This window comes from Anolis sagrei, chromosome 3, assembly GCF_037176765.1.
Source record: "Anolis sagrei isolate rAnoSag1 chromosome 3, rAnoSag1.mat, whole genome shotgun sequence".
NCBI classification, from domain to species: domain Eukaryota; kingdom Metazoa; phylum Chordata; class Lepidosauria; order Squamata; family Dactyloidae; genus Anolis; species Anolis sagrei.
The window spans coordinates 8,367,227-8,392,041 of NC_090023.1; the positions used below are offsets into that span (position 1 = coordinate 8,367,227).

The 24,815-nt window shown below is 46.2% G+C and overlaps 1 protein-coding gene across 2 annotated transcripts in view; it reads right to left on the reverse strand.

Annotated features, from left to right (window-relative positions):
- WNT11 (Wnt family member 11) overlaps positions 1 to 24,815 on the reverse strand; it is an 89,304-nt gene that overhangs the window by 37,981 nt on the left and 26,508 nt on the right. For both annotated transcript variants that reach the window (XM_060771248.2, XM_067466465.1), the window contains exon 2: positions 24,587 to 24,804. In XM_060771248.2, coding sequence (XP_060627231.1) covers positions 24,587 to 24,666 — 80 coding nt within the window. In that variant the 5' untranslated portion in view covers positions 24,667 to 24,804. The remainder of the gene's footprint in view (positions 1 to 24,586; positions 24,805 to 24,815) is intronic.

Below are 24,815 nucleotides of genomic sequence, written 5' to 3' on the forward strand. Positions count from 1 at the left end.
GGGTGTGGAGACTAGGACGTGGAACAATGGCTTCAAACTACATGAGAGGAGATTCCATCTGAACATGAGGAAGAACTTCCTGACTGTGAGAGCCGTTCAGCAGTGGAACTCTCTGCCCCAGAGTGTGGTGGAGGCTCCTTCTTTGGAAGCTTTTAAACAGAGGCTGGATGGCCATCTGTCAGGGGTGATTTGAATGCAATATTCCTGCTTCTTGGCAGAATGGGGTTGGACTGGATGGCCCATGAGGTCCCTTCCAACTCTTGGATTCTATGATTCTATGATCAGGCTGAAAAACAGGCAGAACTGCAGGTCGTAGATCAGAGAGAAGGGCCAGCAGCTGCAGAAGTGATTGAGGATGTTTGGGGTTCTGTTTCCCTTGGAAATTGGCTTCTTTGGCCTTTAGAAGATGAGGAGTTAGCCCGTGATATGAGATTAGATGTCTGCACAGAGAGAGCATAGTGCAAAGGTTGGTGGCTAGGCTGTTAACTGGAACATATTACAGGGTGCGATCAACCCTCGTTCAAACAGCTTCACTGGCTGCCGATAAGATCTGGTCTCAATTCAAGGTGTAGGTTATCACCTATAAAGCCCTAAACCAGTGGTTCTCAACCTGGGGTCCCCAGATGTTTTTCAACTCCCAGAAATCCTAACAGCTGGTAAACTGGCTGGGATTTCTGGGAGTTGTAGGCCAAAAACATCTGGGGACCCCAGGTTGAGAACCACTGCCCTAAACGGTTCAGTACCTGCCTATCTTTGCAATCACATCTTCCCCTATGAACCTGTGTGATGTTTAAGATCTTCTGGGGAGACTCTCCTCTCGCTCCCACCCCTGTCACAAGCGCAGTTGGTGAGAATGAGAGAGAGGGCCTTCTTGGTGGTGGCCCCCCGGCTCTGGAACTCTCTCCCCAGGGAGATTAGGCTGGCACCCACCCTATCCACCTTTCTCAAAGATCTAAAAATGTGGATGTTCCACCATGTTTTTGATGAGATAATTTGCCAGTTAATTTGGCCCCCAGCTATGACCCAAGATCTAGTCCTTGCACCATACTACTGATCCCCTACACATAGATATAGCGCTCTACTTTATATTGCCCTCTATTCCTAATTTTGTCATCTGGCTTTTGCACTGTTTACTATATCAGGCTATTGGTTGTTTGCTCAATGTTTGTTTTTGTATTGTTTTATGATGTTGTTTTATGCATTTTATTATGTTGTATTTTAACTATGTCAATCAGACTTGTCTCCATGTAAGCCACCCCGAGTGCCTTCGGGGAGATGGAGGTAGGATGCAAAAATAAAGTTATTATTATTATTATCATCATCATCATCATCATCATCATCATCATCATCATCATCATTATGTCTCAGCAAACAAGATCTCTATGCTGGATTTCGTATTACAAAATCACAAGTCGAACACTTCCCAAGCGTCTAGGACTGTGTGATGTATTTTTGAATGAAGTTTGCAGATCCAAGTCAGGAGGCCTTTTGCAGTTGACAGATCGTGATTTAGTCGATGTTTATTGTTTCCAAATGCCGGGTGAGATCTTTTGGCATGGCATCCAATGTGCCAATGACCACTAGGATCACCTGTACTGGTTTATGCCAGAGCCTTTGCAGTTAGATTTTGAGGTTTTGATAGTGGTTGAGTTTTTCCTGTTGTTTTTCATCAATGCGACTGTCACCTGGAATGGCGACATCAATAATCCAGACTTTTTTCTTTTCCACAATCGTGATGTCTTGTGTCTTGTGTTCCAAAACTTTGTCAGTCTGGATTCAAAAGTCCCATAGTACTTTTGCGTGTTCATTTTCCATGACCTTTGCGGGTTTATGATCCCACCAATTCTTTACTCCTGGCAGGTGGTACTTGCGACATAAGTTCCAGTGAATCATTTGGGCCACAGAGTTGTGCCTTTGCTTGTAGTCCGTCTGTGCGATTTTCTTGCAACAGCTGAGGAGATGGTCTATGGTTTCATCAGCTTCCTTACACAGTCTGCATTTTGGGTCATCCATTGATTTTTCAATCCTGGCCTTAATTGCATTAGTTCTGATGGCTTGCTTCTGGGTTGCAAGAATCAGGCCTTCTGTCTCCTTCTCCAGGGTTCCATTGTGGAAAAGAAAAAAAGAGCCATAACCAGGTCTTCTCGTCGTCAACTTTTCCTTCAATCTTCTCAAGGAACTGCCCATGCAAGGCTTTGTTGTGCCAGCTGCCAGCTCTGGTTTGGAGTGCAGTTTTCTTTTACTGACCCTTTGTCTGCTGTGCTTTGAGAAGTTTCCGTTTATTGACTTCAATTAAAGAAGGTTCTTGGGTTTCCTTGACATATTCTGCCAGGGTGTGTTTTTCATCTTTGACTGCTTATTTTACTTGTGAAAGTCCTCTGCCACCAGACTTTCTAGGCAAATAGAGCCGGTCAACATCACTGCAAGGATGTAATGAATTATGAATGGTCATGAGTTTTCTTGTTTTTCTGTCCAAATTGTCCAGTTCTGCCTGTGTCCAGTTTATGATGCCAGAAGCAGAACTATACAATTCCAGAAAACCACACAATCTTGGTTTTGCAGAAGGGCTGCAAGACCAAGAACAAGCCATGAGAGTCAAGACAAAGACTCACCCAGAGGAAAAGTGTTCCTGCCATACATCAAGGGAACCACTGACCTCATAGGGAAGCTGATGAGGAAACACAACATACAAACAATCTACAAACCCACCAAGAAAATCCAACAAATGCTACGTTCAGCAAAGGACAAGAGGGATCCTCTCACCTCTGCAGGAGTCTACCGTATACCAGGTAGCTGTGGACAAGCCTACATAGGGACCACCAAACGCAGCAGCATTGCCCAAACACGAATCAAGGAACATGAAAGGCACTGCAAACTACTCCAACCAGAGAAGTCAGCCATAGCAGAGCACCTGATGAACCAACCTGGACACAGCATATTATTGGAGAACACAGAAATGCTGGACCACACCAACAACCACCATGTCAGACTACACAGAGAAGCCATGGAAATCCACAAGCATGTGGACAATATCAACAGAAAGGAAGAGACCATGAAAATGAACAAAATCTGGCTACCAGTATTAAAAAACTCTAAAATTACAACAGCAAAACAGCAGAGAGGAAACAACCAGACACATCTTAACACCTCTCAACAAAAGATTTTCCCAGGCTCAGCCAGGCCTTCAAATGCTAATGAAGGTGGTCAGTTAAAACATTCACACCTAGCTCCAGCAGAGAAGAGCTCTTTGCCCCACCCCAGCCATTCCACAGATATATAAACCCATTGTCCTAATTCCAACAGACCTTACTACCTCTGAGGATGCTTGCCATAGATGCAGGCGAAACGTCAGGAGAAATGCCTCTAGAACATGGCCCTATAGCCCGAAAAAACCCACAAGAACCTCGCACAATTATTACTACTACTAGTAGTACTACTACTGGACTCCGTATGGTGCTGGGTGCAAAGGTGTTCCAGAGCTGGAGTGCAACACTCTCACCTTTATGAGCCACTCATTATTTTTCCAAGTGAATGTATAATCCAACTCCCTACTTGGCTTTAAAAAAAGCAACCCAAATGTGACAGCCAATAGAAATGGGAAATATCTTTGCTTTATGGGCCACCAACTGAAACCCATAAACTGCCACTTGGCCATTGGATGGCCTATAGAGGAGGGTTGGCCATCTTCTTTTTGCAGCTGGCAAGGTGAACTGGAAGGGAAATGGCCCTTTTGGCAGAAGCGCACAGCCATCCGCGCCAAGTCTCGTTTCACGAAAATGTCGGCTATTTCCTCCGCCACCCACTCCGGCTCATCTGAAGCACGAACAGCGACTTCCGCTGCTGCGTCTACAATCTCGCCAACGTATCCATAAACCGATCCTTTCTTTTTTTCCCCCTCATAAAAAGTCTTTTAAGGACTCAACAGCTGGAGAATGACCTTTTTTGTAACTCCGATGGCGCCCTTGCCTTGAAAGCAAAGGTTCCTTTCTCTTGCGGCGTTCCAAAGACGAAAGCATCCACATATAATTTCACTTTTCAGCACCAAGGTGAATGGACTTTGGTTATTTAATGGCCACGTTTTATGGACGTGATTTATTCCTTGCCACAAGAATAAATGGGTGCCTGAAAGCCTTGGCTTTTTGAAAAACCTGGATGCAAGATGGGCTTAAGCCCAGTTTCTTTGATCTGAAGCATTTGAACCCGGGCCACAAGTGGCTCTGACTTCAGCGACAGCCTAAGCCATTCCCCACCTCTTCAAAGCCTGAGTTTTGCAAGTTTGACTTGGCAAAGACAACGGCGAATGCTGCCAGACATAACTGAAAGACATGGACCGGGGGGGGGGGGGGGAGGTGGAAACGCTGCAGAATGTTCTTCAGTTCAGGGCCAAACAGAGATAGAGGCAAAAAGGTGGGTTGTAAAAAAAAACTTCTAAAATTTCTGTAGTATTTGCATTTTAAAGAGTGATATGCACATAATTCCACATTAAGATTACTGCACTGTCCTATTTTTTCGAAAGCCTGCTCCCAGAGCCAGGTTTTGACTCTCCTCCTGAAGGCTAATAGGGAGGGGGGCTGATCTGATGTTATTAGGGAAGGAGTTTCACAACCGAGGGGCCACCACTGAGAAGACCCTGCTTCTCGTCCCCACCAGCCGCGCTTGTGAGGAAGGTGGGACCAAGAGCAGGGAGTCCCCAAACAATCTTAGTCTCCGAGCTGGTTTGTAGGTGAAGATACATTCGGACAGGTAGCCTGGACCGGAACCATTTAGGGCTTAATAGACTAAAGCCAGCACTTTTAATTGTGCTCAGTAGCAAACCGGTAGCCAGTGAGGTAACAGGAGGGTTGTGTGCTCCCTGAACGCCGCTCCGGTGAGCAACCTGGCCAAACCTTCTGAACAGTCTTCAAAGACAACCCCACGTAGAGCGCGCTGCGGTAATCTATACAGGATGTAAGAAGAGTATGGACCACCGTGGCCAAGTCAGACTTCCCAAGGTACAGGCACAGCTGGCGCACAAATTTTAATTGTGCAAAGCTCCCCTGGCCACTGCTGAGACCTGAGGTTCCAGGCTCAATGATTAGTCCAAGATCACTCCCAAGCTGCAGAAGTAATATTATAATCCACAATATCTGCTTTGATCTATATTATCTGTGTCCACACTGCCATATAATCCAGTTCAGCTGTGCGGAAAGGTCACGATGCTGCAACGGATTAAAGCATTGAACTGTTGAATCTGCTGACCAAAACATTGGCAGTTTGAAACTGCGAGTCAGGGTGAGCTTTCGCTGTTAGTCCTAGCTCCTGCCAACCTAGCAGTCCGAAAACATGCAAATTTGAGTAGATCAATAGGTACCGCTTTGGTGGGAAGATCATTAAGGCATCTCCGAAGTTTTTGAAACTTCGGAGACTTCCGAATCCTTTCGTAAATGGTTTGAAGGTGTTATTTCCTGTTTCATTGGGTGGTCTTTAATTTGAAAGTAGTTGTTTTACTCCAGAAGTGGGTAAAAGCAAGTGGAGGAAATTCCTTTCTTCTCTGGTTTAAAACTGGCTTCTCTGGCTTGAGCCGAGGCCAGGAAATTCCTTCCTTCTCTGGTTTAAAACTGGCTTCTCTGGCTTGAGCTGAGGCCAGGAAATTCCTTCCTTCTCTGGTTTAAAACTGGCTTCTCTGGCTTGAGCCGAGGCCAGGAAATTCCTTCCTTCTCTGGTTTAAAACTGGCTTCTCTGGCTTGAGCCGAGGCCAGGGACCAGAAGCGGGGGAAAGCAAGTACAGGAAATTCCTTTCTTCTCTGGTTTAAAGCTGGCTTCTCTGGCTTGAGCTGAGGCCAGGAAATTCCTTCCTTCTCTGGTTTAAAACTGGCTTCTCTGGCTTGAGCCGAGGCCAGGGACCAGAAGCGGGGGAAAGCAAGTAGAGGAAATTCCTTTCTTCTCTGGTTTAAAGCTGGCTTCTCTGGCTTGAGCTGAGGCCAGGAAATTCCTTCCTTCTCTGGTTTAAAACTGGCTTCTCTGGCTTGAGCCGAGGCCAGGGACCAGAAGCGGGGGAAAGCAAGTAGAGGAAATTCCTTTCTTCTCTGGTTTAAAGCTGGCTTCTCTGGCTTGAGATGAGGCCAGGAAATTCCTTCCTTCCCTGGTTTAAAACTAGCTTCACTGGCTTGAGCCGAGGCCAGGAAATTCCTTCCTTCTCTAGTTTAAAACTGACTTTTCTGGCTTGAGACGAGGCCAGGGACCAGAATTTATTTATTTATTTAAAAGTTTTGTATACCGACCTTCTCACCTCTCTTGAGGGACTCAGACCGGTTTCCAACCATAAAATCACATACAGTCAATAAAACATCGTAATTCATATTACAATAAAACATTAAAACAGCAATTACAATCAATAACTATAATGGTCAGTCGTCACACTAAAATCGTTGCTCATCATCCTCCATCCATATCTCAGGGTGTTGGCTCACTCATCGAATGCCTGTCTCCATAATCACGTCTTCACCTGTTTCCTGAATGTCAGGATAGAAGGGGCAGTTCTGATCTCCAGTGGGAGATAGTTCCAGAGTCGCGGGGCCACCACCGAGAAGGCCCTGTCCCTCGTCCCCACCAGACGCGCTTGTGAGGCCGGTGGGCCCGAGAGCAGGGCCTCTCCAGGGCCTCCCAGAAGCAGGGAAAAGCAAGCGGAGGAAATTCCTTTTTTCCCTGGTTTAAAACTAGCTTATCTGGCTTTAAAACTGGCTTCTCTGACTTGAGCTGAGGCCAAGAAATTCCTTCCTTCTCTGGTTTAAAACTCGCTTCTCTGGCTTTAAAACTGGTTTCTCTGGTTTGAGCTGAGGCCAGGAAATTCCTTCCTTCTCTGGTTTAAAACTGGCTTCTCTGGCTTGAGCTGAGGCCAGGGACCAGAAGCGGGGAAAAGCTGAATCATTTCCGACTCACTTCCTGAGTCGTAACAAAAATGGCAGAAAAAGCTTCAGAAGGGCAAAGGGACTTCTGAGTCGTAACAAAAATGGCAGAAAATGCTTCAGAAGGGCAAAGGGACTTTGGTTTTCTTAAAAGCTTGAAATAGCTTCCAAAAGGTAATTTATTCCAAAGATTCCAACGGTACCTAACCTGGCCTATTCTGCACCCCTAACACCAGTGAAGGAGCCCCGGTGGCACAGTGGGTTAAAGCACTGAGCTGCTGAGCTTGTTGATCGAAAGGTTGCAGGTTCGATTCCGGGGAGCGACGTGAGCTTCCGCTGTCAGCCCTAGCTTCTGCCAACCTAGCAGTTCGAAAACATGCAAATGTGAGTAGATCAATAGGTACCGCTCCGGCGGTAAGGTAACGGCGCTCCATGCAGTCATGCCAGCCACATGACCTTGGAGGTGTCTATGGACAACGCTGGCTCTTCGGCTTAGAAATGGAGATGAGCACCACACCCCAGAGTCAGACATGACTGGACTTAATGTCAGGGGACTACCTTTACCTTTACCGTTAACACCAGTGAATGTGGAAGACTGAAAAAAGTTATATGGTTTAAGTCTGGACTTTTTGACAGACTTTATCTCCCTCGTATGAGCTTACTTGGGCCCTGAAACCTCGGTCTCATCACCCTTACAGATCTCAGATCCAGAGATATGGCAACCCTATCTGGCAAGCAGTTTTATATTTGCAAAGCCCATCTGATAACCCCAATGAACAAAAGCTGACAAAGGGGCACAGGCTTGAGTGAGCACTAGAAGAGCCAAACCTTCGCAGCTGGCTCAGACTTCAAGGAGGACTTTTCTCCATTCGACTTCAACAAAGCGATGGCTGCCGGTACCCAGGGAAGGCTTGGCACCGTATCCATAGGCTGCAGTTAATATTTCACATTCGACTTGTTTAGCCTCCGGATTGTTGTATCCCAGCATAGTTCCCCGGACTTACTTTGGAGTAAAGGAAAATGTTGGCTCACTGAACAAAGCCATCGGCATCCAGCAAGGTTCCTTTCTTTTGTGTCCAGCAAACAAACACACCGTTGCTGCTTTTAAAAGAAGCCGGCTGCCCCTTCTGACATTCCCCCATTTAGGAAAAATATATATTCTGATCAGCACTGCATACCAAGGAGGGAGCAATCGGGGAGGTATGTCGTGTTTACTTATACCTCCTTCACACATTTTGGTTTGGGTTGTATATCTCACGCCCTTTGGCTTCCCCTTGGGAGAATTGGCTCTCGGTTTTCCTTGCGTTGGCAAGACCAAAGCCGCAATCTGAGACAAAGCCGTGAGTGTTTCATGATGGAAGATGCCACGGGCGGCTGCCTCTGGAGTTGCCAAGTTGTTTTACAGAGTGACCGTGTGGGGTGCGACTAAACGTGCCAATTCGAGAGAGTGAAGCAAGAAAATTGGGGATTAAAGAGATGGAAATGAGTGACTCATGCAGGGTGGGAGTTGTAGTTCACCCGGCACCCAGAGAGCACCATCTGTTGAGGAGTTACGAAGGTGGAGGCATTCCTTTTCATTCAAGCCTTGTAATAGTCTTTTTCATGGTTTTTCCACATTCACAAGGGTTCTGCATCCCTAACACCAGTGATGAATCTGGACCAAACTTGGCACACAGACCCAACATGACCAACTTTGATTGCTGATGGGGTTTTGGGGTGATTGACCCTGGAATCTGGGAGATGTAGTTCACCCACATTCAGCGAGCACTGAACTCAGATGATAATAGATCTGGACCAAACTTGGCACACAGACCCAACATGGCCAACTTTGAATACTGTTGAGGTTTGGGGATTATTGACCCTGGAATCTGGGAGATGTAGTTCACCCACATCCAGAGAGCACTGAACTCAGATGGTAATAGATCTGGACCAAACTTGGCACACAGACCCAATATGGCCAACTTTGAATACTGTTGAGGTTTGGGGATTATTGACCCTGGAATCTGGGAGTTGTAGTTCAGCCACATCCAGAGGGCACTGAACTCAGCTGATGATGGATTTGGACCAAATTGGGCATACAGACCCAACATGGCCAACTTTGAATACTGGTGGGGTTTGGTGGTGGTTGACCCTGGGATCTGGGGGGTCATCGTTCACCCACATCCAGAGAGCACTGAACTCAGCTGATGATGGATCTGGACCAAACTTGGCACACAGACCCAACATGGCCAACACTGAATACAGGTGGGGTTTGGGGGTGACTGACCATGGAATCTGGGAGTTGTAGTTCGCCCACATCCAGGAAGCATTGAGCTCAGCTATTGATGGATCTGGACCAAACTTGGCACACAGACCCAACATAGCCAACACTGAATACAGGTGGGATTTGGTGGTGATTGACCCTGGAATATGAGAGTTGTGGTTCACCCACATCCAGAGAGCACTGAACTCTGATGATGATGGATCTGGACCAAACTTGGCACACAGACCCAACATGGCCAACACTGAATACAGGTGGGGTTTGGGGGTGATTGACCCTGGAATCTGAGAGTTATAGTTCACCGTGCAGCCAGAGAGCATTCTGAACAACACCAATGATGGATCTGGACCAAAGTTGGCACACAGACCCAACATAGCCAACACTGAATATGGGTGGGGTTTGGGGGTAGTTGACCCTGGAATCTGGGAGTTGTAGTTCACCCACATCCAGAGGGCACTGAACTCAGCTGATGATGGATTTGGACCAAATTGGCATACAGACCCAACATGGCCAACATTGAATGCAGGCAGGGTTTGGGGGTGATTAACCCTGGAATCTGGGAGTTGTGGTACACCCACATCCAGAGAGCACTGAACTCTGATGATGATGGATCTGGACCAAACTTGGCACACAGATCCAACATGGCCACCCACTGAACTCAGACAATAGAATAATAGAATCATAGAGTTGGAAGAGTGGGCCATCCAGTCCAACCCCTTTCTGCCAAGAAGCAGGAAAATTGCATTCAAAGCACCCCCGACAGATGGCCATCCAACCTCTGTTTAAAATCCTACAAAGCAGGAGCCTCCACCACACTCCGAAGCAGAGAGTTCCACTGCTGAACGGCTCTCACAGTTAGGAAGTTCTTCCTAATGTTTAAGTGGAATCTCCTTTCCTGTAGTTTGAAGCCATTGTTCTATTGAGTCCTGGTCTCCAGGGCAGCAAAAAACAAGCCTGCTCCCTCCTCCCTATGACTTCCTATCACATCTTGTCATCTCTCCTCTCAGCCTTCTCTTTTGAGCACTAAGCATGCCAAGCTCTTTAAGCCGCTCCTCATAGGGTTTGTTCTCCAGATCCTTGATCATTTTAATCGTCCTCCTCTGGACACATTCCAGCTTAGAGTCAACATCTCCCTTCAATTGAAGTGCCCAGAATTGGACACAGTGTGATTCCAGGTGTGATTTGACCAAGGCAGAACTGAGGAGTAGCATAACTTCCCTGGATTTAGACACTATGCACACCAAAATCCCACTGGCTTTTTTAGCTATTGCATGACAAATCTGTCAGGAGAGATTTGACTGTGTATTCCCGTCTCTTCTAAATCTTTGATTCTAGATTTCTCATCTGATCCAGCAGCTGGTGATTTCCATGTCAGTGGAACAATGAGTCTGCTCCAGGTTATATTCCAAACTTTCAAGATCAGACCCTGCAGTATTTTCAGCATCTTGAGTAGTTTCTTTCAAGTGAAGACTAAACCCTGGAGCAGATTCATTGCCCCACTGGCCTGGGATGCATTGGCCCCTGCTGCCTCCCAAGTTGTATTTCTCCATCCCAGGAAAACAGCTCCGAATCTGTGGTTCAGCTTTCATTTGTGCCGTTTTCCAGAAATGGAAAGAAATCCTTTCCAAACCATTACCTGCTGCCACTTATTCCTGTTTCCGAGTGAATTTATTCAACCTGCCCGAGGGAATTAGGTGAGCTGCCAGAGCTTGCAATATGTGCCTGGATGGGACGTCCTTTGCAATCAAGTCTACGCTTTTCTGACGGTATCCATAACGTTATTTGAAATCTCCGTCATGTCTGCATAAATTCAATGTGACGTTTGTTTGTGTTATCAAGGGAAGGGCTGAAGAGCGGTAATAATTCTCCCCTGCTTCCCAAGACAAGAATATAAACCAGAACTCTCTCAGGACCGCAGGCCAGGAGAAGCCGGCACAGGAAATTCGGGCTGACAAGCAAGGAAAATGCCCTCAAAGGCTGAAGCCTGAAGTGTATTCACCTGGGAGAACAACGCAGTGTAATGGTTAGTATTGGGCAAAAAACGGGAGAGATAAGGATTCAAATCCACCTTTGGGCAGATGGTTCTTCCTCCGTCCTGGGTTGTCATTATTGTTGACCATTACTGCTCAAGCAAGGAGCTTTGAGGTGGTAGAACAGAAGCTTTCCGAAGCACTAGGTGCTCTTACTGCCTATTACAGGGAAAACCAGCTGATCCCCAACCCATCTAAAACACAGACATGTGCCTTTCATCTCAAGAACAGAGAAGCATCCCGAGCTCTGAGGATGACCTGGGAAGGAATCCCACTGGAGCATAGCAGCGCACCCAAATACCTGGGAGTCACTTTGGACCGTGCTCTTACCTACAAGAAGCACTGCCTGAACATCAAGCAAAAAGTGGGTGCTGGAAACAATATCATATGAAAGCTGACTGGCACAACCTGGGGATCACAACCAGATACAGTGAAGACATCTGCCCTAGCGCTGTGCTACTCTGCTGCTGAGTATGCATGCCCAGTGTGGAACACATCTCATCACACTAAAACAGTGGAGGTGGCTCTTAATGAGACATGCCGCATTATCATGGAGTGCCTACGCCCTACACCACTGGAGAAATTACACTGTTGCACCACCTGACATCCGCCGGGAAGCAGCAGCCAATAGTGAAAGGACCAAGGCAGAGACATCTCCAGCTCATCCCCTGTTTGGGTATCAGCCAGCACGTCAACGACTTAAATCCATATATAGTTTTCTAAGATCTACAGAGACACTCGCTGGAACACCCCAGCAAGCGAGAGTCCAAAAGTGGCAGGCTCAAACCCAGAACCTCAACCAATGGCTGATACCAAATGAGAGACTCCCTCCTGGGCACACAGAGGACTGGGCGACTTGGAAGGCGCTGAACAGACTGCGCTCTGGCACCACGAGATGCAGAGCCAACCTTCAGAAATGGGGCTACAAAGTGGAATCCACGACATGCGAGTGTGGAGAAGAGCAAACCACTGACCACCTGCTGCAATGCAACCTGAGCCCCGCCACATGCACCATGGAGGACCTTCTTGTGGCAACACCAGAGGCACTCCAAGGGGCCAGATACTGGTCAAAGGACATTTAATCAACTACCAAACTCACACATTTTGTCTGTTTGTTTGCTTTGTTCTGTTAGAAATGTAATATGTTTGACTGGCTGCCCTGACACGAGAAATAAAAAAAATATTGTTGTGAGGATGGAGTTTGGAGGAAGAAAGCTCTACTCGTTGTTTTGCACTCATTGAAGAAAAGAACAGCCCAGATTCCCCAACCAACACACATCAACAAAGACCTCACAACCTCTGAGGATGCTTGCCATAGATGCAGGAGAAACGTCGGGAGAGAATGCTTCTAGAACATGACCATATAGCCCGAAAAACCTACAACAACCTAGTGATTCCAGCCATGAAAGCCTTCGACAATTCACACAACAAGAAACTTTGCCAAGTTTTAAACTGGAAGGAGAGGCACTGCCACATTTCAAGGGAGCAAATGAGCTACTAGAAACCCTGTTAGAGAATTGTAAAGATGGTGGCGCAGTGGGTTAAACCGCTGAGCTGCTGAGCTTGTTGACCGAAAGGTCACAAGTTTGAATCTGGGGAGCGGCGTGAGCTCCCGCTGTCAGCCCCAGCTTCTGCCAACCTATTATTTATTTATTTTGAGTATTTATACTCCGCCCTTCTCAATTCCCTGGGGGAGACTCAGGGTGGCTTCCAGCCAGCACATATTTAATGCCTACAAGTAAACACAATAAAATACATATCAAAAGCAATAGTTGTAAATAGTTAAAACATAAAATTAATACAATAAAATCTACTAAAAAGAGAAAGCCAGTCTGGTGGCTGTTGTCTCTCCGAGTTCTGTAGTTGAAGACTCCATTAAACTTATCCATAATCTGTTTTCATAGTAATTGTCTTCATTGTCATCGACAAGTCTGCAAGATTACCTGAAAGGTCTGGTCCCACATTCACGTTTTTAACTTCCTTCTAAAGGAGAGGAGGGATGAAAATGACCTGATTTCCCTGGGGAGTGAATTCCACAGGTGCGGATCCACCACCGAGAAGGCCCTGTCACTCATCTCCGCCAACCGTGTTTGTGACAGGGGTGGGGCCGATAGCAGGGCATCCCCAGAAGATCTTAAACTCCTAGGTGGGACATAGAAGGAGATATGTTTGGACAGGTACGATGGGCCGGAACCGTATAGGTTTTTATAGGTCAAAACCAGCACTTTGAATTGTGCTCGGAACTGGGTCGGCAGCCAGTGGAGCTGACATAACAGAAGAGTGGTACGTTCCCTGTATGACGCTCCCATGAGTAGTCTAGCCTAGCAGTTCGAAAACATGCAAATATGAATAGATCAGTATGTACCAGTCTGGCGGGAAGGTAACAGCGCTCTATGAAGTCATGCTGGCCACATGACCTTGGAGGTGTCTACGGACAACGCTGGCTCTTCAGCTTAGAAATGGAGATGAGCACCAGAGTCCCAGAGTCGAACACAACTGGACAATCTTTACCTTTACCTATGCTGAAGTGTAAAGATAGGTCACTGAATATTAAAGTTAGGGTTGTCCATGCCATCTATGCTTGTTTGCGAAAGCTGGACAGTTTGTTTATTTATCATGTCAGAAACAAGTTGAGGATTCAGTAAAAATGCATTTAAAAACACAATGTTTTAAAAAGAACTTGGCATTACGCTAAATGTCCTTTGACCAGAAGCTGGCCACTTGGTGTCACTGTCAGGGAAAGGGAAATGGGGAAATGGAAAATAGAAAGGGGAAAGCGGAAAGGGGAAAGGGAAGGGAAGGGGGAAGGGAAGGAGTGAAAGGGAAATGGAAAAGAGGAAATTAAAAATAGAAGAGGAAAGGGGAAAGGGGAAAGGGGGAAGGCAAGGGACGGGAAAGAAAGGAAAGGAAAGGAAAGGAAAGGAAAGGAAAGGAAAGGAAAGGAAAGGAAAGGAAAGGAAAGGAGGGAAAGGGAAATGGAAAAGAGTAAATTGAAAATAGAAAGAGGAATGGGGAAAGGGAAGGAGGAAAGGGGGAAAGGGGGAAAGGGGGAAAGGGGGAAGGGAAGGGAAGGGAAGGGAAGGGAAGGGAAGGGAAGGGAAGGGAAGGGAAGGGAAGGGAAGGGAAGGGAAGGGAAGGAAAAGAGGGAAAGGGAAAATAAAAAGGGAAAAGGAGAAAGGGAAGGGAAGGGGGAAAGGGGAAGGGAAGGAAAGAAAAGGAAGGAAAGGGAAATGGAAAATAGAAAGGGGAAAGTAAAAGGGGGAAAGGGAAAGGGGAAGGAAAGGAAAGAAAGGAAGGAAGGAAGGAAGGAAGGAAGGAAGGAAGGAAGGAAAAGGGGGAAGGGAAGGGGGAAGGAAAGGAAGGAAAGGGGCAAAGGGCGAAGGGAAGAATGTAAAGGGAAAGGAAAAAGAGGAAATGGAAAATAGAAAGGGAAAAGTAAAAAGGGGAAAGGGAAGGGGGAAGGAAAGGGGGAAGGGAAGGATGGAAAGGGAAAGGCAAAAGAGGAAAGTGAAAATAGAAAGGGAAAAGGGGAAAGGGAAGGGAGAAGGAAAGGAAGGAAAGGTAGGAAAAGAAGAAAGGAAGGAAAGGGGGAAGGGGGAAAGGAAGGATAGAAAGGGAAAAGAGGAAAGGGAAATAGAAAGGGAAAATGAAAAGGGAAGGGGGAAGGAAAGGAAGGAAGGAAAAGTAGGTAAGGAAGAAAGGAAGGAAAGGGGGAAGGGAAGGATGGAAAAGGAAAGGGAAAAGAGGAAAGGTAAAATAGAAAAGGAAAGTGAAAGGGGAGAAGGGGAAGGAAGGAAAGGAAATGAAGGAATGGGAGGGAGGGAAGGAAGGGGGACAGGGGACACGAAGGAGGGAAAGGGAAAAGAGGAAAGGGAAAATAGAAAGGGAAGGGAGGAAAGGCAGGAAAGACATTCATGTTTCCAGGATGAAGAAGTGTGCTCCACAGGAGAAGCTTTAAAAAATAAGAAGATTCCCCTGCGAAAGAGAACCAGAAATTCTATTTATTCCTTCACAGCCAGCTTCTTAGAGCCTGAGTGAAACTCAATGAGAAACAGCCATGCGCATGTGTGAACTGAATTCCTTTCCTCGGTTTCACGTTTTAAGATGTTTCCCTCGTTCCATCATCTTGTAAACCCTCCTTCTTCTTCCTCCAGAACGTGTGATCCTATTAAAGCACCACCGTTGCAGCCCATCAACGCGATCCGGGATGTCCGGGTGTGCTCCAACACCTTTCGCTAATGGACTGGGCAACCAGTTTATAAGCTCTTTTGACTGAATTCTTAAAGAGCGCTACACGAGCCTCTATGCCTTGGCAAGCTCCGCTGCTGCATTTTCTTCACAAATGGTTTTCATCTCTGCAAAGCAGGAGGGAGCAGGAAGAATCGCATGGTTCAATTTATCACGTTGGAATCCATATGCAGAGATGCCCAGCAGGGATGGAGCCCCTCATTGTCCACGCATGGATCCTCCATCTGATTTTGATACAGTCTGAAACACTCCACATTTGACAGCCAGCCCATGAGGACCTAAGATAGAATCATAGAAGTAGGAAGAACACATTCAAAACACCCCCGACAGATGGCCATCCAACCTCTGTTTAAAAGAAGGAGCCTCCACCACACTCCGGAGCGGAGAGTTCCACTGAAGAACAGCTCTCACAGTCAGGAAGTTCTTCCTCATGTTCAGATGGAATCTCCTTTGCATTCAAAGCACCCCCGACAGATGGCCATCCAACCTCTGTTTAAAAGCCTCCAAAGAAGGAGCCTCCACCACACTCTGGGGCAGAGAGTTCCACTGATGAACAGCTCTCACAGTCAGGAAGTTCTTCCTCATATTCAGATGGAATCTCCTTTGCATTCAAAGCACCCCCGACAGATGGCCATCCAACCTCTGTTTAAAAGCCTCCAAAGAAGGAGCCTCCACCACACTTTGGTGCAAAGAGTTCCACTGTTGAACAGTTCTCACAGTCAGGAAGTTCTTCCTCATGTTCAGATGGAATCTCCTTTGTATTCAAAGCATCCCCGACAGATGGCCATCCAACCTCTGTTTAAAAGCCTCCAAAGAAGGAGCCTCCACCACACTCCGGGGCAGAGAGTTCCACTGATGAACAGCTCTCATAGTCAGGAAGTTCTTCCTCATGTTCAGATGGAATCTCCTTTGCATTCAAACCACCCCTGACAGATGGCCATCCAGCCTTTTTTAAAAAGCTTCCAAAGAAGGAGCCTCTGCCACACTCTGGAGTAGAGAGTTCCACTGATGAACAGCTCTCACAGTCAGGAAGTTCTTCCTCATGTTCAGATGGAATCTCCTTTGCATTCAAAGCACCCCCGACAGATGGCCATCCAGCCTCTGTTTAAAAGCTTCCAAAGAAGGAGCCTCTGCCACACTCTGGAGCAGAGAGTTCCTCTGCTGAACAGCTCTCACAGTCAGGAAGTTCTTCCTCATGTTCAGATGGAATCTCCTCTCTTGTAGTTTGAAGCCATTGTTCCAAATCCTAGTCTCCAGGGCAGCAGAAAACAAGCTTGCTCCTTCCTCCCGATGACTTCCTCTCACATATTCATACATGGCTATCATGTCTTCTCTCAGCCTTCTCTTCTTCAGGCTAAATAGGTCCAGCTCTTTAAGCCGCTCCTCATAGGGCTTGTTCTCCAGACCATTGATCATTGTAGTCACCCTCCTATGGACACATTCCAACTTGTCAACATTTCAATGTTCAAACCCAATGAATGAATGAGAGACTTCCAAGTCTCTATGGCAGACATGGGCAAACTTTAGCCCTCCAGGTATTTTGGACTTCAACTCCCACCATTCCTAACAGCCTCAGGCCCTTTCCTTTTCCCCCTCAGCTTAAGCGGCTGAGGGGGAAAAGGAAGGGGCCTGAGGCTGTTAGGAATGGTGGGAGTTGGAGTCCAAAACACCTCGAGGGCCCTAGTTTGCCCATGCCTGCTCTGAAGCATCTTCAATGTTTACACTTCACTCTCAAGTCCTCTCTTAACTTTCTCTTCTCCAGGCTAAACATACTCCTCATAGGACATAGTGCTCAAGACACATCTAGTTGAAACTATGGCGCACTGAACTTGTGGATCATGACACTGTGGTATATGGCAGCCACACCATAACAACAATAAATTCCTCCCTGTATGCTTTCATATCAAAAAAGCATGTATTTTCTTTTCAAACCTGGTGCTTTTAAAAGACATCCATGAGTCCCAAGCATTCATGTGCTTAGGACAGAAACATGGTCTCTGGACCCACTACAGTTTTCTACCTTTGTCTTAAAAAGAAATAGCTCAAATTCCCATAAAACTGTACTTGATGTTCCTTATAAAGATCCACTATGACAGAAATGGAGCAGTGGGACAGATTCTTTTTTCAGCACCCTGTTTTTAAAAACCCATAGTCTAGTCAACTAATGGGGAAAGCTTCTGCTGTGCCACCAATGTGCAATGTTGCAGCAGGCTCCCCCTAGTGGTTAAAAAGCCATTTCATAAGCGTGTTGTCGAAGGCTATCATGGCCAGAATCACTGGGTTGCTGTGAGATTTCCATGCTATCTGGCCATGTTCCAGAAGCATTCTCTCCTGACGTTTCACCCACATCTATGGCAGGCATCCTCAGAGGTTGTGAGATCTGTTGGAAAGTAGTCAAAGTAGTAGTTTATATATCTGCGAAACGTCCAGGGTAGGAGAGAAGGGATGTCAGAGAGGTTGCCAAAGATCCTCAGTAAACCCAGTATTTTCTGTTGGTCATGGGGGTTTTGTGTGGGATGTTTGGCCCAATTCTATCATTGGTGAGGTTCAGAATGCTCTTTGATTGTAGGTTAACTAGAAATCCCAGCAACTACAACTTCCAAATGTCAAGGTCTATTTTCCTCAAACTCCACCAGTGCTCACATTTGGGCATATTGAGTATCCATGCTAAGTTTGGTTCAGATCCATCATTATTTAGGTCCACAGTGCTCTCTGGATGTAGATCTACAACTCCCAAACTCAAGGTCAATGCCCAATTGGTCAAATGCCAATCCCCAAAGCCAAGTTTTCACCTGTTTCCTGAACGTTAAGATAGAAGGGGCAATTCTGATCTCCAGTGGAAGGGAGTTCCAGAGTCGAGGGGCCACCACCGAGAAGGCCCCGTCTCTCGTCCCCTATGGGGCCGGTGGGATCAAGAGCAGGGCCCCTCCAGACTTCAGAATACTCTTTGATTGTAGGTGAACTATATATCCCAGCAACTGCAACTCCCAAATGTCAAGGTCTATTTTCCCCAAACTCCACCAGTGTTCACATTTTGGCACACAGAGTATTTCTCCCAAGTTTGGTCCAGATCCATCATTGATGGAGTTTGATTGTAGATGAACCATAAATCCCAGCAACTATAACTCCCAAATGACAAAATCAATCCCTCTCCCAACCCCACCAGTATTCAATTTTGGGTATATTGGGTATTTGTGCCACATTTGGTCCAGTGAATGAAAATACATCCTGCATATCAGATATTTACATTGCGATTCATAATAGTAGCCATTGCAAGAAGGGCCAGAGAGCTTCATCTATGCTGATGATCGTGCCATCACCGCTCAAGCAGGGAGCTTTGAGATGGTTGAATAGAAGCTCTCCAAAGCTCTAGGTGCTCTTACTGCCTATTACAGGGAAAACCAGCTGATCCCTAATCCATCTAAAACACAGACAAGTGCTTTTCATCTCAAAGAACAGACAAGCCCATCGAGCTCTGAGGATGACCTGGGAAGGAATCCCACTGGAGCATTGCAGCACACCCAAATACCTGGGAATCACTTTGGACCGTGCTCTGACTTACAAGAAGCACTGCCTGAACATCAAGCAAAAAGTGGGTGCTAGAAACAATATCATACGAAAGCCGACTGGCACAACCTGGGGATCACAACCAGACACAGTGAAGACATCTGCCCTTGCGCTATGCTATTCTGCTGCTGAGTATGCATGCCCAGTGTTGAACACATCTCACCACACTAAAACAGTGGATGTGGCTCTTAATGAGACATGCCGCATTATCACGGGGTGTCTGCGCCCTACACCACTGGAGAAATTACACTGCTTAGCCGGTATTGCACCACCTGACATCCGCCGGGAAGTAGCAGCCAATAGTGAAAGGACCAAGGCAGAGACATCTCCAGCTCATCCCCTGTTTGGGTATCAGCCAGCACGTCAACGACTTAAATCAAGAAATAGTTTTCTAAAGTCGCTGGAACACCTCAGCAAGCAAGAGTCCAAAAGTGGCAGGCTCAAACCCAGAACCTCAATCAATGGCTGATACCAAATGAGAGACTCCCGCCTGGGCACACAGAAAACTGGGCAACTTGGAAGGCGCTGAACGGATTGCGCCCTGGCACCACGAGATGCAGAAAAAAATAGGGCTACAAAGTTGAGTCCACAACATGCGAGTGTGGAGAAGAGCAAACCGCAGACCACCTGCTGCAATGCAACCTGAGCCCTGCCACATGCACAATGGAGGACCTTCTTATAGTAACACCAGAGGCACTCCAAGTGGCCAGCTACTGGTCAAAAGATATTTAATCAGCTACCAAGCTTGCAAACTTTGTGTTTTGTTTGTTTGTTAAAAATGCAATACAACTGTTTGGTTTGCTCCTGACATGATAAATAAATAAATAACAGTAGCAAAATTACAGTTATGAAGTAGCAACGAAAATAATGTTATGGCTGTGGGTCACAACTTGAGGAACTGCATTAAGGGGTTGCAGGATTACAAAGGTTGAGAAACATTGTCCTAAAGTAATGAGTTCTGGCACAGGTCTAGGTACTGTGGATTCCTGCATTGCCAGGGTCGGTCTAGATGACCTCTAGCACTTAAACCTTCTGATTCTCTCTGATTCATTACATAGCTTAGACCTCATTGCTTCTCAGATCTCTAGGCATACTTTGCTCCCACTCCCTTGGCTTTTTATTCCAGGCTCCAAGCATTAAAAAGAAGCCTGTGCTTAACATTTAAGCCCATAATCTCCATGACAAAGCTTAAAGTTAAACACAGACCAAATGGAGGAGGACCAAACCAAAGGCGCGCATCAAAGCCACACCGAGCCTAAACCAGCAGGAGGTAGATCCGAAGAAGGGGATCACTGGAAGCACCAAAGTTATTTAAACACACTTGCTTTAAAGCTAGATTGCAGCTAATTCTCTTCTGTGTGTGTTCCTGTAACCATTGTTGGGCGTTGTATAAGTTCTTTAGCCTTCTGAACTTCTAAGGTTCCATAGCCATGGCAATTAAGGTAGTATCAAACTACATTCATTCTACTCTGCAGATCAGAATTTCTCAACATGGGGATCGGGACCCCTGGGGGGGGGGGTCACGAGGAGGTGTCAAAGGGTTCACCAGAGACCATCAGAAAACAGTTCTCTGTTCTGCTCCACAGTCACATAAGGTGTGTGTGCTGGCACGGCTTCGCCAGGAGTTTGAATTTCCTTTTCTTGCACTGTTAGTTTGCATGAATCTATTTGGGCCATGCATTTTGCAATTGGGTAGCTTTCCCCAGGTTGCAGTCATAGGGCCAACACCCCGTCAATCATCATTAGAGCCTTTAGATCCGCCCCTTTCCCCAGGTTTGGAGGGGAAAGGGGACTTTTAGTTCAGTCTCACAGTTTGGAGCCTTACAGCAGGACGTGTGGGCTTTCTCTGTCCCACCTGCAAAAAGCTTCACTTCTTACAGCTTTGCTGGGGAGTAAAGTTACAGTTCCACGGCTTTGCTGGGGGAATTCAGCCAGCAGTTGGCAGATTGAGAAAGCTACCAGCTTTTTAAGATTATGAAGCATTTAATCCATTTGTTCAAAGATTTAAGCCTTAATAAAGAACTTTGTTGGACTTATTTTGAGCCTCTACAGAACTTTGTGTTGGGAAATCTATGGGACCCTTTAGCTGAGGCATCCCGTTAGGCATACAGAAAGCACGTCCTGTAAACAGACATTGTCATAGGCCTAGCATGCGACAGCACAGTGTGGTCTACTAAAACTCCTTGATCCCTCTCACTATCACAGACACAGTGTGCCACAATAGCATGGCTTCCCTTGGATGTAAACAAAGAGGTCCTGGGATGCCACAATAGCATGGCTTCCCTTGGATGTAAATAAAGAGGTCCTGGGACACAACCCAAGCAGCCTAATTGTGCCCCATAGTGATCTAAGGAACAGCATCTGCTGTGCATCGCTCTGATATGAAATCTTAAAGAGAGAGTAAGCAGAAAGGCTGGCCGACAGCTGTTACAAGCCGTGGTTGTTCAGAACGAACGTGAATGGTATCCAAACAGGCCAGAGTATTTAAACAGGCAGGCTGCAGATGACAAAAGCACATGGGCCGCCCGTTTGAAGGTTTGCTTTGCTGGTTTGCACAGCAATCATCTGAGCGATTGGATGCAGTTGGGTGATCTTCCCCCTCTTTCTCTTTCTCCTTTGGCAAGCTTTGGTGTTTTTGCATCCAAAAAGCCAGTGGGGGGTTTGCAACCCAAACCGTCTGATTTGTCTGCCCCGAATTCTTTAGAAGTTTCCATGTTCATGGGCTCCCCATTTGGCAACTTCCCATTCAGCCTTTCCTCTAGTTTCCTTGATCTATTTCTCATAGTCCATCCATACTTTCCAAAAGTACATTTACACTGGAGAATTAATGCAGTACGACCCCACTTTAACGGCTATGGTTCAATGCTATGGGATCATGGGAGTTGTAGTTTGGCAACGCACCAGCACTCTTGGGCAGAGAAGGCTAAATGTACCTAGGTTGTTGCTTATGATGTTTGCTTTTATTGTTTATAATGTTGTCTGGGCATGGCCCCATGTAAGCTGCCCAGAGTCCCTTTGGGGAGCTGGAGGCGGGGTAGAAAAATTAAGTTATTATTATTATTATTATTATTATTATTATTATTATTATTATTATTTGAAACACAACAAGATGAGTCTACAGCAAACACTCTGCTGGTTGTTGAATTGGATCACACGTCGGACACATCCCAAGTGTCTAGGACTGTGTGATGTATTGGCGAATAATGCATGCAGATCCCAGTAAGGTGGCCTTTTGCAGCTGGCAGCTCCGATTGTGTTTAAGTGCAGGCCAAGGTCTTTAGGCACTGCACCCAGTGTGCCGATCACCACTGGGACCACCTTTACGGGCTTGTGCCAGAGTCTTTGCAGTTCAATCTTTAAATCCTCATATCGTGTCAGCTTTTCCAGTTGTTTCTCTGCAATCCTGCTGTCACTTGGGATTGCGACATCAACAATCCATACTTTGTTTTTTAACACGATTGTGAGGTCAGGAGTATTGTGCTCCAAAACTCTGTCTGTCTGAATCCGGAAGTCCCAGAAGAGTTTGGCGTATTCATTCTCTGTAACTTTTTCCGGCTTGTGATCCCACCATTTCTTTGTCACAGGCAAATGGTATTTGTGGCACAAGTTCCAATGAATCATCTGAGCAATGGTGTTATGCCTCTGCTTGTAGTCTATCTGCGCAATCTTCTTGCAGCAGCTGAGAGTGTAATCCATTGTTCGATCTGCTTCCCCGCAGAGTCTACATTTGGGATCTGTTGTCGACTTTTCAATTCTGACTTTGATGGCATTGGTTCTAATGGGTTGTTCTTGGGCTGCCAGAATCAGGCCCTCCTTTGTCTCCTTTTTCAGAGTTCCATTTGTTAACCACAGCATTATTATTATTATTATTATTATTATTATTATTATTATTATTAAAGGCCTTGGTAAAATGGCAACTCTCATAGTTTCATGGTCTTGAGTCATGGCATTCAAAGTGGTGTCAAACAGCATTAATTCTACAGTGCCAGTACATCCCCAAACCTCTCATCTGCAGCCTTGAGGACTAGAAACTTTTGAAACTCAAACAGAGGGAAGAGGTCCAAGTTAGCAGGCAGTTGCTTCCACTTTTCATTATTTCCTTGCCATCATCCGGCAATAGCCTTTCGGATGTCATTGAAAGAGAACATGGATAATTTTTCTTTAACATACATTCAACTGTCGAAGGCTTTCACGGCTGGAATCACTGGGTTGTTGTAGGGGTTTTGTGGGGCTATATGGCCATCTTCTAGAGGCATTCTCTCCTGACGTTTCGCCTGCATCTATGGCAAGCATCCTCAGAGGTAGTGAGGATGCAAACAAGTGTTTGCATGCAGGAATTCTGCAAAAAGGGGGCTTCCTTTGGTTTGCAGTCATAGGGCAAACCACTTGTCTATCATTGTTAAGTTTGGATCTGCCCCTTATCCCAGGGAGATGGGAAGGGAAGAGGGGGCCATTTTTAGTTAGTCTTATTGAGGAAAGCTACGTTAGAGGACGTGGACAAGCTTCACTTGCACAAAAGCTTCATTTCTTAAGACCATCCAGGGAAACTGAAGTCCAGAAAATTCCAGGGACATTCCAGGGGGAAACAGTCCCAAAGCTCTGGCAGAGAGCTCACAGCCTCTCAGCCCTACAGCATCTGAGGGAAACAGCCCTAAAGTCTCTAAGAAATTCCATAGGGAAAACAGCTTTACAGACCCAGAGAACTCCAGCTGGAGAATCTGCAAGCCTACTTGGTGCTCAAGACACAGTTTGAATCCAGTAGTAGGACCAACATCAGTAAGGATTAGGTTATAGTCAGCCTGGAAGAGGTTAAATAGGGTTTTCCTCTAAAGTAAAGGAGCAGTTAATGAAGACAGTTGCCTGTCCCTCGTGGACAAGATTAAGGAAGCCACCAGTAAATTCAAAGCCTTGAAGCATTTGTTTGACCCATTGAAGATTTGAGAAATATCTGTTGGATTTGTTACATCATTAAAGACTCTAAAGACTATCTCAACAGGAAAATCCTTAAAGGCCTCTTTCGAGGCACCCCTGGCTTCCCGTTGGGCATAAGGTGCACATCCTATTTCAAAAGTCAATTATCTATTTTCCCCAAATTCCACCAGTGTTCACATTTGGGCATATTGAGTATTCATGCCAAGTTTGGTCCAGATCCATCCTTGTTTGAGGCCACAGTGCTCTCTGGATGTAGGTGAACTACAACTCCCAAACTCAAGGTCAATGCCCACCAAGCCCTTCCAGTATTTCCTGTTGGTTGTGGGAGTATTGTGTGCCAAGTTTGGTTCAATTTTATTGTTGGTGGAGTTCAGGCCCAGCACGTGACAGAACAATCATCATCACCATCATCATCATTCATGCTCTACTTTCCTCTCTGAAAAAAGACTCAAATTGGCATGTTGGATACTCCAATTAAGCAATGTCATACAATCATAGAAAGACCCTCAAGGGTCAGCTCCATTCTATTAGGCAGGGACACACAATCAAAGCACTCCCAACAGATAACCATCCAGGCTCAGGTTAAAAGCATCCAGAGAAGGAGACTCCTCTGGAGATTTGGTGCTTTGGTGAGTCTTTCATTTAGGAAAAGGAAGATAACTTACAGCCATTTGATTCCATTGCAGGTCCCGTTCTGCAAAACGAAAGCCAGGAGAAAGGCCACTAGGCAATGTCTCAATGCCATCTTCCGCCGTCTCCTCTCGATTCCTCTGCCTGAATCTCTTTCGGAGAGAAAAGGATGTATAACGGAGAGATTGCCTTCTTGGTAGTGGAGAGCGAATTCCTTTGTTTGTTTTCAACGGAACTTCTTCCAGATGCCAACCTAAAGATAAG